The following is a 16,778-nucleotide window of genomic DNA, read 5'->3' as shown; positions in this document are numbered from 1 at the left end:
TTCTTTTTTTTTTTTTTTTTGCGGTACGTGGGCCTCTCACTGTTGTGGCCTCTCCCGTTGCGGAGCACAGGGTCCGGACACGCAGGCTCAGCGGCCATGGCTCACGGGCCCAGCCACTCCACAGCATGTGGGATCCTCCCGGACCGGGGCACGAACCCGTGTCCCCTGCATCGGCAGGCAGACTCTCAACCACTGTGCCACCAGGGAAGCCCAGCTCCTTTTTCTAGGGAAGGTATTTTTCTTTTCTTACTGAGAGTAGAAGAGTTCCCCTGGTTTGATATTTGCCTTTTAAAACTTTGTATCTTTTGCCATAAAGTATAAAATTATTTATGTATTCAAACTGTCCATTTTTTAAAAAGAGCTTGGAGATTTCACCGACATATGTTAAAAAAAAATAGCTGGGGGGGAGCTTCTCAATGCCCCTTATCTCAGCTAAAAACTAAGTTTTTATGGTTAAATAGGTAAGCAAGCAGTGTATTTAAAACAGAGAAAATGACATAGCCCTTGTTAAAAAAAATTACAGTATGTTTGAAATTCTACAGAAACATATTATACTTAGGATTCTAATTGAAAAGCAGAACTCTACTATGTGTGTGTGTTTGTGTTTTTTTTAAACCAAGGATGGACTTACACTGACACATCATAATCACCTAGTTTACCTTCGAATTCACTCTTGGTGTTGTACATTTTATGGGTTTAGACAAATGCATAGTGGCATTTATTCAACATTATAATATTATACAGAGCATTTTCACTGCCTTCAAAGTCCTCTGTGTGTTCTCTTGAATAGTATCTATTTTCTTAGTAAAATTATAAACATATGCCTCAAAATGTAAAATGCAGAGTTTAAAAAAACATCATTATTCCTGTTCACTTAAAGGCTTGTTAAAAACAGGCTTCTTAAAAGGAGGAAGATTTATTAAAATAATGGCAATCACACATACTTCTTGCTTCATTCCCTTAAGATCTAAAGGCTCCTAATGAAATAATCTCTCTCTTTAAATTCTAAAAAGCTCTCTCTTTGCACACAGTTTAGAGCTTCTAGCTAGAACTATAATGGACTAGATTTAGGGGTAAAAAGAGCTATTTTGGCCAGGATATAAACTCTTAACTTTATTAGAAATCAGAAATTAATATAAATCTAATTAGAGTGCAAAAAAAAAAATCTTCCCCACTCTCCACATGAAAGCTTTTATTTTAAAATCTATTAGTACCATAGTCCATTAGGAAAAAGTAACTTTCAGAACTTAAAAACAAAAGTCAACCAACTCATAAAAAATATCTATCAACCACTAACCTTCCCAGTCTTCTAAAAACCCAGACTCAAACTATGTTTCTTCTCTTTCTGTTTCTAAGGAAGTTGCAGCACTGTGCTGCTTTTTCTACCTATCTCCTAGCCACTTTGTGTACAGGCTATGAACTACTGAACAGTAACTGAATACTTCCTCTTTGTCCTTGGAAAAACTTGCCTGTAATTTCCCAATTTGACCCAAACAATCTGCTTGTAATGTAGTTTCTTGCCAGCTTTACAGTCATTGCAATTCCAGCAGCCTTCTGGCATCTCTATGCTCAGGCACTCCGGGTGGAAGGAAGCCGGGCACGACTCACAGCAGAGCAATCTTCCACCTTGAAACAAACAAACAGTCTTAATAACTGAGAAAAGAGGAAAGAGAGAGAGACAAGAGAGAAAGTTATCTTTTACCTGCATTAAATTTGATTCAGATTGAGGGAAATTAACCAAGGGACTGAGTTATATTTTAGTGATGGATTAAAATACAAAGCAATGAACAGATTTAGCTGAAGTAGCCCTTTCCAGGGAGGGCTTCAGTGGCCAGAAACTCAAAGCCTTTGAGTAGTAGGAAAAACATTACTCTTTATCCCTCTAAAATGTGGGCTACTGAAGTACCAGTTTAGCAGGCAGCTAAGACTATTAACATATGACAAATAGATGCATAAAATCTTTAGACTGAGTAGATTTGAGAACAGATTTTCAGAGAAATATGTAGCAACTCTCTTTTTCTCCTTGAGAGCTAAGAAAGCAAGCAATGGTCATCTTTGTATTTTAATCCAGTGGCACAGTTAACTACATCCCTTTATAACAACATTAGCAAGAATGGAAACAGCCAATAGGTTGACCAGTACTTTTTTCTTCCCATGTAAGAATACAAAAAAGGAAAAGAATCTTGAATTGGTGATTATATTATCATTACCTTTTCAGTGAAGACAAATAAAGTCAAACAGGCTATAAAGCAGTGGTTTGCAACTTTTTCAGCACCAAGGATCCCCTTGCCCTTTCTCATGGATCCATATGTTTTCAAATATTTTACCAAACAAAAAACCCACCAAAACCAAAAAACATTTTAAAAGTAACAATTATTTTCTTCTGTTTTAATTAACCAAAGAAATATATAACAGCCAATCAGAGCTTCTGATCCCAATAACAAAACTGGTATTATCACATTAAATTGCTAAAAGCATAGCCAAATATAAAGAAACTCACACCACTGTATTTTACACAAATGTCTGATTCTGTTAGACTTTCTGAACTGTTAAATATAGTTCAGAATTTTGTTTGTAATATTTCCTGATGTCATATTGAGAACCACTGCTTTATAGCATAAACTAAGTAAGTATCAGTGTAGAATCAAGTACCACACACAAGGAGATGCCTCCAAGTACCCTAGCAAAATCCTCTCCTTTTAAATACACAAAACCATCTCTGGATCAAGACCAAAGCAGGTGCGGCAAACAAAACAATACTATTTTTAAATCCAAAAAATTAAAGAGATTTCGGGGAGAAATCTCTTTATTGTTGTATTTTCTCTTTATTGTTGTATTTCAACAAGTGACAGAAAAGAATGTTAACCACTGAAGATGAAATGCAATAAAGACATTTACTGGAAAAAAAAAAAAAATCTTTCTTGGAAAACCAAGTCTACAACCCATGAGTGTACTGAGATTTAAAGTCTCATAAGCAAAAGGTTAAGAGCCCTCTATACAACTTTATCAAATCACATGCTCCAACCTTTTGAGGGTTTGCTATCAATTTTCCAGAAAATCTCGTCTTCCTGTAGACTTTCAAACTTCTAACTGATTAACATAAAAACAAAAAGAAAATCCATATACAATCAGTGATGAATTAAATTACTATATTTCCTCTGCTTAAAAGCTTTTACTTCAATCATTGGGATTTTCCCCTTTGTCTGCAGATCTCAATATGGATTAATTGTTCCAATTCTCCAACCTAGAGATTAGCTGCCTGAGTGCTCTTAGCCTAGGTAGGGAATTCTTCTGTAAGTTTAAAGTAAAATGAGATAATTCATTTTTCCATCAGAAAGAAATGACCGATAGGGAGAGCGGTCTTTGCAAATACCTTTAGAGGACAAGTGATTATTAGGGTTGGTGTGGAAAGGTCAGTCTGGCCATTTTTTAACATTATGGAACAGTCCTAAATTTTAAGTCTTATTTCAGAGGAAATACAGACCCTGAATCATCAGTGAAAATCATCACGATTTTTTGACAAAAATACACAAGGGAAATAGAAAAATAAAAATATGAACAATCCACCTTGGTGCTATGCAAGAAAACTGCTTTAGGATGCGAGAGAAGAAAGATATGGTTCAAGCTAAGCAAACAGAGGGCTCAAAATAATTTCAATTCATGTCAAGGTCAATACCGAGTACTGAAAAGAAAGTAAACGACAATTGAATTAGTCTAATTTTATAAAGGCGCCAGCAGGAAAATAAGGCATTTCCTAAAATGCCTCAGGTAGTCTAATTTTATTGCACTATGGAATTAGTCAGACCCATGTCCATCTTTGTTTTGGAAACAGTTGGTATCACCAGTAAGATGCCAAACTGTGACTTCAATAGAAAACAGACAAAAGAGTCAACAGTCTCTCCAACCTCCCTCTTCATGGGTTCTAATCAACTTGCTTAGTTATACTTTTTTTTAGTCATGGGTTGCCACTTCAGATGTCTGACAAACAGCAAACATACGTCATCAGCAGGCAACACAAAGCATGAAAAAAAAAAAAAGAATTGAATTTTCTTTAAAGATTCTGAGCCTGGCCTCAGATCATAATGGCAATGTATACAGGAAAAGGCTTTCACCTTCCAAGTTATTTATTTTACCCTCTGGGATAACTCCCCAAATAATACATTATTGTTAAACCACTTTTTCCCCTTTTATTACATGTAGGCTATATAAAGCAAAACACAAGATTTTTCTTCCATAGATTAAATTAACTTGGAGAATATAAATATACATTTAGCTCTTGGATCTCAGTGGATAAATTATCTATTAGCAATTCTTCAATTCAGCTGGGCTGCCTTTCACTATCCAGTATTTGCAGCATTTTCCCAGCTGCCCACCAATGTCTCCTAAGAGAAGGGCAACTAGTTTTCATAGCACCATAACAAAAACATTTAAGAAACAAAATGACAGAATGTATTTCAGAATCAAAATTTTAAGTGTCAGTATCTCTGTTTCCCTCTATAACCTGTCTTGTTATTTAGCTGAAAGTTAGTAACAAATTATATCACATCTATTCTATTCTAACATGAATGATACGGTTCTGCATCAGGCAAAAGAGGAAGAGCCCTCAGAACATGCTTCCATATTAAGCAGAATCCTAGTCTTTCAATTTTAATGACTATAGATATATGGAAGGTGTGAAAATTTATTCAAGGAGAAGAGTAAGTAAAAATTTGTCATAATGGAATTATTTTAAGCCCTTTTTAATAATTTTGCAGCCATATGAAGACAGCCACAGCCACCAAGGTAGAATTTACCAAAAGCAACAGATGGTGCTTGACAGGCATACATTTCCCCCCTTCATTTAAAGAGAAAAAATAGGAAATGCAAAAATAAAAGTAAGAGATAAACTATTTTGATTATTACCTTTCTCACATTTCTTTTTGGAAGCTGACGAAGAAGGAATCATAGGTAATTTCATCAACTCTGCACGATTTGATTCGTTCAGTAGGTAGTGGGACTTATAGGCATAGGAACTGAACATGGGGTCTGAATGGTCCTGCACTATCAGCCCTATACGAGACAAACAGAAAGATGTGAGCTGCAATGAAACTACCCATGATTCCGTGAGGAAAAAATAAACCAACATCTACTATGTAGCTGTGCTTAAAGCTGGGGGGGAAAAGAACAGGAAAAGAAAAGATCTGACAGACAAGGCTTTCCATCGTTATTAAAAGGAGTTTAAGCTACTCAAGGCTTTCCATCGTTATTAAAAGGAGTTTAAGCTACTCAATGCCTTATCCCTATACAGAAACCTATACACCCAGAAAGAAACTCCAATTTAATTTGAGGATGTAAACTGCTTTGACGTCATTCTGAAAACCCCCTCTGGAAAACAAAGCTACATTCCTTAAGGTTTAGAAGTACTATGACGACAACCCAAAGAACAAAATAATGTATCACTTAATTGCTGGAAATAAGAACTGTCTACGTGACACACTAGAGACCCTGGTCACCTTCAATACATCAAGCAGCGCTGAAAGGCAGAATTGGGCTTCTCCTCTCTGCTCAGATCTTTAGATACCCTCAAATTCCAGCTTTCTCAGCCAGATAATGAAGCTTTTCTCTATCAGTATGATACGTGACTTTAGAGAAGATATAAGTTGTTGAAGTTCACTGAGGTAATGCAAACAGTTAAAGTTTTGTCCTGCCATGAAAATAACTGACTTAAACGCTTACCAACTTAAGGGTTTATAAAAACAGTCCTTTCAATCTACCAGTACAGCTGTCCTGTTGGAGGAAAACAGCATCTGCTCTAAACTACCCGTGACACCCACCTTTCCCCTGAGTTAAGTCCATCCTGTAGCTACGGCCACTCCTAAACCCAGGACCTCTGAGACCAGGGGAACTTTCTCTATTTGGTTACTGGTCAAATCATGACCGCAGTTTCATAGAGATCATTTTGAGAAGAGGGAAGAGTTTTGTTTTTAAAGGGGTGACCATTTACTATTTTCTGTGGATTTTATCTTCATTTGATGCTATCCTACACTGAGGCAGATTCAAGAAATACTGATATTTCTCATGTGAATGGAACTTGAAATTGCTAATCGGCAATACATCAGAATTTTCGAATAAAGGTTATACAATGTTGAATGAACATTTCATACATTTAACAGAGAAAAGTGGTGCAATGGCTTTTAAATAAGAAAGAACAACTTAGAATATTAAGTAACTTTTATTTTACACCACCCTCCAGATGAAAGGAAATGCTGAAGAATCTATACTACACTGAAATATAACTGCACACACCCTGTGGCACCATGCGGGGCAGGGGAGGAGGAATGTTTCTCTAAATGCTGAAGCATTTCTAAAAATACTTCCAGATATTTCAGTCCTAAAGATTAGCTTAGGGCTTCCCTGGTGGCAGTGGTTGGGAATCCGTCTGCCAATGCAGGGGATGCAGGTTCATGCCCCGGTCTGGGGGGATCCCACGTGCCATGGAGCAAACGAGCCCGTGCGCCACAACTACTGAAGGCTGCGCGCCTAGAGCCCGTGCCCTGCAGTGAGAGAAGCCACTGCAATGAGAAGCCCGCGCAATGCAACGAACAGTAGCCCCTGCTCGCCACAACTAGAGAGAGCCCGCGTGCAGCAACGAAGACCCAAAGCAACCAAAAAAAAATAAATAAACTTATTCAAAAAAAAAAAAGAAAAAGAATTAGCTTAATGATTTTAAACAACCAAGAACTAAGACAAAAATCCTCTGTGCGGAGGGAGAAACTGTACGCGACAAGAAACAAAGGCAAAACAAGCTGAGTTTTCTAACACCAAAACATAAACAATTGAAGTATCCCTTTTCATGTGTGGATTTATTATAGTTAGATTTCCTTAAAAAAGAAGACCTCTATAAATTCTGGTAAAAGAACACATATCATTTACTTCCGGAGAACTTTTAAGCCCTTCTCAAATCCCAACATCTGATCTATTTAGAATAAGTTTCTGTAAAATGCTGGAAAGGAAAATGAGAGTTTCTGTTTACTGTGCAAAGTTGCAGTTAAAATATTTGGGGATTAAATAATCTTGCTCTTTAAAGAGGCATTTAAATACAGCACATCTTTCAGAATAATTGCCAAATTGATAAGATGCAAACAGCATCCTGTTGTTAAAACATGAGTTTTCCCCTCATTTCCATTATCTCAAGCTTTTAATCAAGGCATATAACTTAAACTTAACAAAATGGTTAGAAGTTTCTCTAAAACTAGGTTCCTTGACAATGGGTCGTTTTCTATCTATCTTAAAGGAAAACACCTGCTTTAAAGGGCACCCAATTATTAAATGAAACAGAGCAAAAGAAAATATTGGTCGATATACTTAACTGATGGTACTTGATTCAGAATATACTCCAAAGTAAGCCAACATGATAGTTTTAAACTTGGTATTTAAAATGTTGGCTCAGTTACTTACACACACACCCACACACACCAACACACCTACACGCCCACACCCCTCCACCCCTCCTAGTAAAAGTGAGTAAAAGTGAGTGCCTAGAAGGGTAGAATAAAGTATTTACAAAGTGATAGACTTTATGTTATCACTGACACTCAACTATTTGAAAGTCTCTAAAGCTAGTCATTCAGTTGATAATTCAGTATTTTCATCCTAGCATTATTTTCTTAGGAGTGGAGAGATGGAAAAGGCACGTGACTTTTTATTTCTTTGGCTAATACAGTGTGGCAGGAAACACTTCAGACCTTCTTCCCCCGTGCCATCCAGACTTCAGAGCAGGACGCAGCTGTCGTCACTACTCTACACAACACTTCCTTCTACCTGCAGACCGCCCCGCGCACTTCCAAACTGAAAAACTCAAAGCAGTGTGTACAATGGACCCAGGAGGCTGCCATGGAAAGGACTACCACTTACTTAATCTTGTACCGTCCACCCCCTCTGGTTATTTTTCTTTTTTTTAATGAGAGTTTCAAAAGCAAAACAACTCAAGATCTATCATACTAGCTAAATTCTATTAAAAATACTCTATAGTACTTTCACCAAATTAAAAGAACTGTCTCCTAAGGCAAAAAAACAAAAACAGGAACTTCCCTGGTGGTGCAGTGGTTAAGAATCTGCCTGCCAGTGCAGGGGACACGGGTTCAAGCCCTGGTCCAAGAAGATCCCACATGCCGCGGAGCAACTCAGCCCATGCACCACAACTACTGAGCCTGCGCTCTAGAGCCCAGGAGCCACAGCTACTGAGCCCCCGTGCCACAACTACTGAAGCCCGCATGCCTGGAGCCCATGCTCCGCAACAGGAGAAGCCACCATGATGAGAAGCCCGCGCACCGCAATGAACAGTAGCCCTCGCTCGCTGCAACTAGAGAAGGCCCGTGCGTGCAGCAAAGACGACCCGAAGTGGCCAAAAATAATAAAAAAAAAAAAGATAAATAAATTAATAAAAAAACCAAAAACAAATAAAAAACAAAACATGATCCAAAACTTCATTTTCAGTATGGGCTAAATATAATCTAACAGGCCTGATATGCCACACAGTCCTTTCAAATATTTCACACTAAGGGAAGTTTAGAAAACTTAGCACTTATGAGTAAACAAAACAAAAAAAATGCACTTGGGGATATTAGTTGTTTCTAAAATGCTTACTAAACACTAAAAATTCTTTTATTATAATATAGCTGAGACGCTCTGTAAAGTTAGGTACTCTGTATCACATTCAACTGAAGAAGTTCTACTTTATATTATTACGAACTCAAGTTCACTGATGCCCTCAGGGACGCAATATTGTTTTGAAGCGATCAATCTTAAGTGGCAGACTTAAATATCAACAGCTGGCAAGTAAGAAAGCCTGTACTGCAGGCTCTTAACTAATACACCACATATGTTGCCTTGGCTGTATTCCACCAGGTCTTCCTCAATGCCAGACCAAAACATGATAAAATACAACATAAACAATTAAAAAATAAATGTGCTCTTCTTGCCTTCCAAGTGAAATCTCAATTAGTTGAAAACTCTGGATTAAAGAATATGACATGGGAAGAGTCTACTTCGAATAGAAGCACTGTTTGCACAAGGGAAGAGAGCTGATCCTTGAACAATGCCGCGGTCAGGTGTGTGGACCGCCACGCAGTTGGAATCCCCTGTAACTTTAAGTTGCCCCCCCCACCACCTGCGGATTCCACCAACCTTCAATCATGTAGTACTGGAGTACGCCACTGAGAAAAATGCGCACAGAGTGGATCTGCGCAGCTCAAACCCATGTGGTTCAAGGGTCAAGTGTAGATTAATCTTTTGATGCTCCAAACAGGAACACTAAGAACTCATTTATAATTCTAAGTTACTAAACAGATGTAGATTTTAGCTTAATTTATGGAAGAATTAATATTCTAACAGTTTGAGTGTCTAATGTTATAAAAGGGACGAGTTACTGGAAGTGTTAATCTCTCTCAGGGATTTTACTGAAACTCGATTTTAATGGGGGAAATATGCCAATGAACCCAGAAAGACATAAAGAGAAAGGGCTGACACTCACCTCTTGCACAAACGAAACAAAAGCCTACATTTACAGCAGAGGAAGAGTTACTGCTCCGTTTGGAATGATTACTACAGATGAGAACGTAGGAAGACACAAATATGCTGCCGGCAGCAATGCAAGCATCTCCAGAATGGTAGGCTACTGGGCACCTCAAACATCTCATCATGCGACCTGTTGAAAGACAATCAAAAAGGAATCTATGTAAGAAAGAATCAGCTGATATAAAATGAGATCTTTTGGGATCCAATGTGATGCTGGTTTCAGTAATACAAAAATCTTTTTCTTCCCTAGTTTGACTCTGCTGTTTCTGTGCTGTATGGCCCCTAAATGCAGTGCTCATCAGGAGGTCACTCAAAGAAAAATGTGTCTGTGCCAGTGCTGGAGAGATGCTGGTCTCCAATATGGCACCCGTTTAAGGAATGTTCAAGGGTAATTTTGAACATATGGAATTTTCTTCCCATGGTCTAAATTAGAACCTAGAATCCACTTACCTTACTATCTTTTGTGGCTGAGCTGTAATAGCTATAGATAAACAGAGGGAAAATGCCTGATGTTCTTTATAATAATGTGCTTACTGTTTGCTACTGAACTTACAAAAAAAAACAACTGTCCCCTTCCTTAGCTCTGTTTTTACCTTTACTTGCTTTGTGGATATCTTTCTCCATACAGCAGGCAGAGCAGCAGTGCTGGGGACAGCGGAATCCTTTTGATTCAAAGATGGCAGTGGGGAATTTGCGGACACAGGCTTCATGGTAAAATTTCCCACAAGCACCAACAGAGCAACGCTTCACGTCTGTACCAGACACTTTACATGAAAAACACGGGTGCTCTCCTGGAATATTGGTGAGGAACACAGATTAAATAAAATCTGATTAAAGCATATTCCTTTTAAACAGAAGCAGTCACTGACACCGAAGAGCTAATCCCCAAAGATTCTACTATTGTGTGTAAGATTTTTAACATACAAAAAAGGCACTGAAAATAGTTAAATTAAAATATGACTTAAAACTTGCTAGAATAATTGATTTGCTACAATAATTGATCGTCAATTTGAGGATATAGCACCAAGAACAATTTAGATCTCCACTTCTCACTTTATACTGAAATTCCATAGAAAATCTAGAACAGAATTTTCAACACCTGGCAGCTGAGAGTGGCAAGGTCTTCCCAACATAGAATAAAGAAATTACCAATAAAAAGGCAGATTCCATTAGATAATCACAATTTCCATTTGTAAAACAGACATAAAATGAAAACTCATAATCCTAATAAAAACAGAAAGTTATATCTACACATCTTATTCAAACTGTAGAAAATCAAGGACAAAGAGAAAATATTAAAATCACCCACAGAAAAAGACAATTACCTTCAAAGGAGCAAGACTGCTGACTGAAAGAGAAAGATGGAAGCCAGAAAACAGGGGATGCTATCAGTAAGGGCTCAAAGAAAACTGTCACCAGCCAGAATTCTACGCCCAGTGAATGTACTCTTTTTTTCTTTTTTTTTGCGGTACGCGGGCCTCTCTCTGTTGTGGCCTCTCCCGTTGCAGAGCACAGGCTCCGGACGCGCAGGCTCAGCGGCCATGGCTCACGGGCCCAGCCGCTCTGTGGCATGTGGGATCTTCCCAGACCGGGGCATGAACCCACGTCCCCTGCATCAGCAGGCAGACTCTCAACCACTGCGTCACCAGGGAAGCCCTGAATGTACACTTCAAGATGGAAGTGAAGTCAATACACACTGGGGAGAACTAATAAAACCAAAAGTTGTTTCTTTGAAAAAGGTTAATAAACTTATATCCCTGGAAACAAGTAACTAATAAAAAAAGGGAAAAAAAACAACGTTAACATCAGAAATGAAAAATGATACATCACTACAAATCCTACAGTTGTTTAAAAAATAATAAAAGGACATCACTATATTTTTGCCAATAAATTTGAAAATTTAGATAAATCAACAGATTCCTAGAAAAACAGAACTTACCAACACTGGCACAAAAATATTAAATAGAAAAAATGACAGTTCTATAATCTATTTAAGAAATTGAAACTATAATTAGAAACCTTCCAACACTAGAAACCTTCCAACCAGTGGAGCCCAGGTGGCTCCACTGCTCAACTGCCAAACATGTTAAGAAAGAAACAATTAGAATAGAAAAGAAAAAAAAAAGGAACAAGTGAAAAACAGATGTAGAAAAATAAATGCAACAAGGATGACAAAGGATTATGTTTTGTTATATAAAGAGTTCACATATGATGTTATCACTTATATGAAGAATCTAAAAAATAAAACAAGTTAATGAAAATAACAAAACAGGGACTTCCCTGGTGGCGCAGTGGTTAAGAATCCACCGGCCAGGGCTTCCCTGGTGGCGCAGTGGTTGAGAGTCTGCCTGCCGATGCAGGGGACACGGGTTCGTGCCCCCGTCCAGGAGGATCCCACATGCCGCAGAGGGGCTGGGCCTGTGAGCTATGGCCGCTGAGCCTGCGCGTCCGGAGCCTGTGCTCCGCAGCGGGAGAGGCCACGACAGTGAGAGGTCCATGTACCGCAAAAAAAAAAAAAAAAAAGGAATCCACCGGCCAATGCAGGGGACACGGGTTCGAGCCCTGGTCCAGGAAGATCCCACATGCCGCGGAGCAGCTGAGCCCGTGCGCCACAACTACTGAACCCGTGCACTGCAACTACTGAAGCCCGGGGGCCTAGAGCCCATGCTCCGCAACAAGAGAAGCCACCGCAATGAGAAGCCTGCGCACCACAACGAAGAGTAGCCCCCGCTCACCGCAACTAGAGAAAGCCCGTGCGCAGCAACAAAGACCCAATGCAGCCAAAAATAAATAAATAAAATAAATATTTTCTTAAAAACCATAAAAAAATAAAATAACTTTTAGAAATTTTAAAAATTAAAAGAAAATTATTTTAAAGTTTAAAAGGTGTGACTTTACCTAATGCATAAACTGCCCTACGTAAAAATGAAACAGGCTTTCACTTGCATAATTATCAAAGTAAGTCTAACATAAATGAAAATTGTTGTAATTAGTGGTACCGTCACACTAACAGAGCTGACTGAGCTATAAACCCCTGTGAGACTTACGTTTAGAGCTCCAGCATGGGCACACTTCCACTACCCTCCCCTCCTCACTAGCACATGGTCTTCCTTTAGACTAAGAAAGTAATAAGTAAAATTCCCTGTTACACATTTTATTCAAAAGGGCAAATGAAAATGCTTTCTTTCCAGAAGTCACATTTGTCTTAAACAACAGAAAGTGGCAGTATAAGAACTTATCGGGCATGTATCCTGTAATACTTTTTACATGTGAAGTGTTTTATCTTTTGATAAACAAAAAAAGACTTCGTAAATGATCTTAAACAATGGTTTGAAGAATCTGAGTTTTCACTCCTAGTATGTTGGTAGTGTACCACATTGGTATCAAACTGATTTTCATGTGATAGTAAATATATCAAAAGCAGTTTGAAAAACAATTACTTTTGTGGTTTTGATTTGCATTTCCTGGATTACTAATGATGTTGAACATTTTTTCATGTCTTACTAGCCATTTGTGTATTTCTTTGGAGAAATGTCTCTTCAAGTCCTTTGCCCAATTTTGAATTGGGTTATTTGGGGGTTTTTGGTGTTTTCTTCTAAGAGTTTTATAGTTTCAGTTCTTATGTTTTGGTTTTTGATCCGTTTTGAATTAATTTTTGTGTATGGTATAAGGTAAGGGTCCAACTTCTTTTGCATGTGGATCTAATTTTCCCAGCACCATTTATTGAAAAGACTATCCTTTCCCCATTGAACAGTGTTTGCACCCTTGTTAAAAAATCATTTGACCATATATGTGAGTTTATTTCTGGGCTCCCTATTCTATTCCGTTGGTTTATATGCCTTTATGCCAGTACCACACTGCTTTAATTACTGTAGCTTTGTAGTAAATTTTGAAATCAGGAAGTGTGAGTCCTCCAACTTTGTTCTACTTAATTGTTTTTAAAGCAAATTTCCTTCTTAAATTTTCTGTTAGTTGTGTACCCAATTAGATTATATCGAACCTTTGTTGGCAGAATTCTGCTGGATTCTATAGTTAGAGGAGAAGCCCTAAGAGTGTTTTAATACTTAGATACATGGTCCTTCCTATCAGTAACTTATCAGGCTGCAAATCTGAATGCTTAATGGGGCCAGGCAGATTACATCAATGACTGAGTGACAGGGTTTTAGAAAAAGTGTCTGGTAGGGAATATGGGGAACAAGGAGTATGTGCCTGATCCAAGTTAACACATTCAAAACTCGTTCTGAGGGCCAAATAAAACACTGTGCAGATAATCTGACCCTGAGGCTGCCAGCTGGCAGACTGTTCAAAAGCTTTACTGCAGAGTCTAAATGTGATAAATAAAATGATATTTTACATAGGGAAAAAATATAAGTTATTTGTTTAAAACAGCTTGTGTAGCTTAATTTTTGCCTGTGTATGTAGGTGAGTGTGTGTGTGTCTGTGGTCAGGATATGTGCTATGTGATTCCCATCCTACTGAGTCAAGGTGGCAGAAGGCAACAGTAAAGGGCAAGGACTCTGGGGTCAAGCTCTGCCTCCTGGGCCTGAACCCCAGTTTCACCACGTGTGTCTCTGTGACTCTGGGCAAGGCTGGAAAACAAACTCTCTAATCCTCAGTTTCACATTCTGTAAAATGGAAATAATAATAGTATCTATCTCATAATGTAGTGAGGAGCAAATGAGATAAGAAGATAAAACGCTCAGTACTAAGAGCATCTGGCATTTAGAAAGTATTTGGTTAAAAACAAAGTTACTGTTCTAATGGAATCTAGAACATACAAAGGATTTTTGGAGGCCTACGAGTAAAAAAGAATAAAATAAGTATCTATGAGAATCCAAATAATGGGAGGAAAGGAGTAGGAAAATAATAAGGTACAAAGGTAAGGTCAGCATATCGTAAATACTCGACATCCAATTGGCTCACAGCTTCTCACAGCAAAACCAAAACAAAACCCACAGAAACGTGAACATGGTTCCTAGAAGCACTACCAGGTCATCTCCAGGTGACTTTTCACTTACCTTATTGGTACAAATTAAACAATTCTATTTTCTGCTTTCCATGACTTAACTAGAATCATGGCTACACAGAGAAGAAATATAAACTTACATATTTCTTTCTCTGTAAGTTATTTTGACAGGTGGCAGTCTATACATGGGGTACAAGAGATAAATGATGACTCCAAAACCCCCATGTTTTAAAAACAATTTCTGATAGTTCCATCTTTCCACTAAAAATACAATCCCCATGGTTATAGTCTGTGACGGACACTTATTCTGGTCTATAAAGTCAAGGGATTTTAGATCAATTTATTGAGCACAAAAATCTCAAACCCACCTGAAAAATAATTCACTCTACAAACTTTGTATAGCTCTTTAGATAAAACATAAATACATCTCGATGATTTGACAGATTTTATGGTAAAGGCACTAGTGGGAGGAGATCTGACAATAATATTACAAACTGCTCTTTAGATGTCAGGAAGCCTAATCACTGGATGGTCTTAATTTGTTGGAATAGCTATGGGAGAGGAGATACGAGCTACATAAACATGGTAAGAGAGTGTGATGTCATGGAAGATGCGGGCACTGCACTTTCTCCACCCTCACCCCCATCTTCTCACATCTACCAGGACGCTCACCAGTTTTACATTCGACGCAGATGAACTTTCCATCAGGGAATGATGTCAGTCCCAGGCACTCCAGGTGGAAGTGTTTGCAGCACTCTCCCTCGCAAGGAATCAGAGAATCCCCAGAGCTTTCACAGATCTGTAACATGGCAAAAAAAACCCAGCTGTGCTCAAACTGTAGCAGGCATCAGGACCAGTGGGGGGGTCTGTTAAGACACAGATTACTGGGTCCACAGTTTCTGATTCAGCGGGTCTCGGGTGGGGCTCGAAAATCTGCATTTCCAATAAGCACCCTGACAATGCCAATGCTGCTGGTCCTTGGCCCTCCCTTTGAGAACCGCTGAACCAGATAACTATTTCCAGACCCAATATGTATAAAGTTTAAAAGTCATACTTGATCTTTTATGATTCCTTCTTTGGAATCTGCATACTTTAACTCTTCTTCAGAGTGCAAAGCAGTATTTTTCAAAAAGGGTAAATATACATTAAAAACTTTAATACCAACTTCAATCTGAGAAGATGTTTTTGAAGTCAGCCACCTGCCATTTACTTCCAATTAATAAGGGAGCATCACAGTGAAGACTGGCACTTACACGTGAATAGTAAGTATTCCAACTCCGAAAGGGAAGAAAAGAGCCTGAAGTGGCTTGTAGATCTGTAGCTTGAAAGCAGTATCATAACTTAGAAAGATACTAACCTCTCAAACAGGAGGGAAGTGTATTACTGGCAGGATATTACAGCCTTTGTTTCAAGCTGCAGGACAGGTTGCCTGCCTACCTGACATACAGTGTCCTTCCTACTCATTCCAGTGCCTCTTCTTGACAAACTTGAGTCCACGGACTGCACATCAGAAACATCTGCATCTGCAGTAGCTGAAGGGCTATCGACTTGCTTTCCAAAGCCTACCTACATGGAAAACAGAACACATTTTTAAGAAAAACAAAAGTTTCCTCAAAATTAGGTGCTACGAAAATCCTAGTTAAGACTTGCTCAAAGAAACCTTCACACAACCTCTTCCTCCCTTCTAAAACCCCTGGATACCCAATGTCTGGTGTTTTGAGAGAAACTGTTACAATTAAAAAACTACGCTCCTGTTATGTAAGAGACCAGCAAAATTAAGAGACCCGTAAGTTACAAAATGACCAAAATGATTTCTTTTCTACCAGGATTTAAAAAAAAATTCCCTGTTCTCGCCGAGAAAGTCAGGCAAAGCATTACTTGGTTGCTTGGTCTGGCAAAGTGAGACAACACTGTGCCCAGGCCCTGGGACATATTTACCTGCAGGTCACTCAGTCCTCTGGAATCGGAGTCAGACGTGTCTCTGTACGTGGAACTAGCCATTTCTACATCAGTTGAGGCGCGGCTCCTTTTCTTTAGAGGTTTACAGGAATCTGAAATCTCGCTGGCACCTTAATACAACACACCGAAATTAATCCTAAAATAGTACTTAAAGTTTGTTGTTTTAATTTTTTTGTGGGAGAATATTTTCTTTCCCCAAACTCATCTGTAGTGTGAAAAAAAGCATAGCTCTCTTTGTAACACTGAAGTCACGAGTCAAAATTTCATAAGCTTCTGACCTTCCTGATGGTGAGTGATG

The 16,778-nt window shown here is 38.5% G+C and overlaps 1 protein-coding gene across 6 annotated transcripts in view; it reads right to left on the bottom strand.

Moving 5' to 3' along the window:
• NSD3 (nuclear receptor binding SET domain protein 3) overlaps positions 1-16,778 on the bottom strand; it is a 108,969-nt gene that overhangs the window by 19,368 nt on the left and 72,823 nt on the right. For 5 of the 6 annotated variants that reach the window (XM_067721712.1, XM_067721713.1, XM_067721714.1 and 2 more), the window contains 7 exons: positions 16,460-16,590; positions 15,959-16,087; positions 15,194-15,320; positions 10,149-10,346; positions 9,512-9,685; positions 4,903-5,049; positions 1,470-1,626 (listed from right to left, as the gene is read on the bottom strand). In XM_067721712.1, the coding sequence (XP_067577813.1) occupies positions 1,470-1,626; positions 4,903-5,049; positions 9,512-9,685; positions 10,149-10,346; positions 15,194-15,320; positions 15,959-16,087; positions 16,460-16,590 (1,063 nt within the window). The remainder of the gene's footprint in view (positions 1-1,469; positions 1,627-4,902; positions 5,050-9,511; positions 9,686-10,148; positions 10,347-15,193; positions 15,321-15,958; positions 16,088-16,459; positions 16,591-16,778) is intronic. The other variant, XM_067721716.1, reaches the window with a different exon arrangement.

This window comes from Pseudorca crassidens, chromosome 21 (assembly GCF_039906515.1).
Source record: "Pseudorca crassidens isolate mPseCra1 chromosome 21, mPseCra1.hap1, whole genome shotgun sequence".
Lineage (NCBI taxonomy): Eukaryota > Metazoa > Chordata > Mammalia > Artiodactyla > Delphinidae > Pseudorca > Pseudorca crassidens.
Note: the sequence above shows the minus strand (reverse complement) of the source record. Positions and strands in the feature narration are given on the sequence as shown.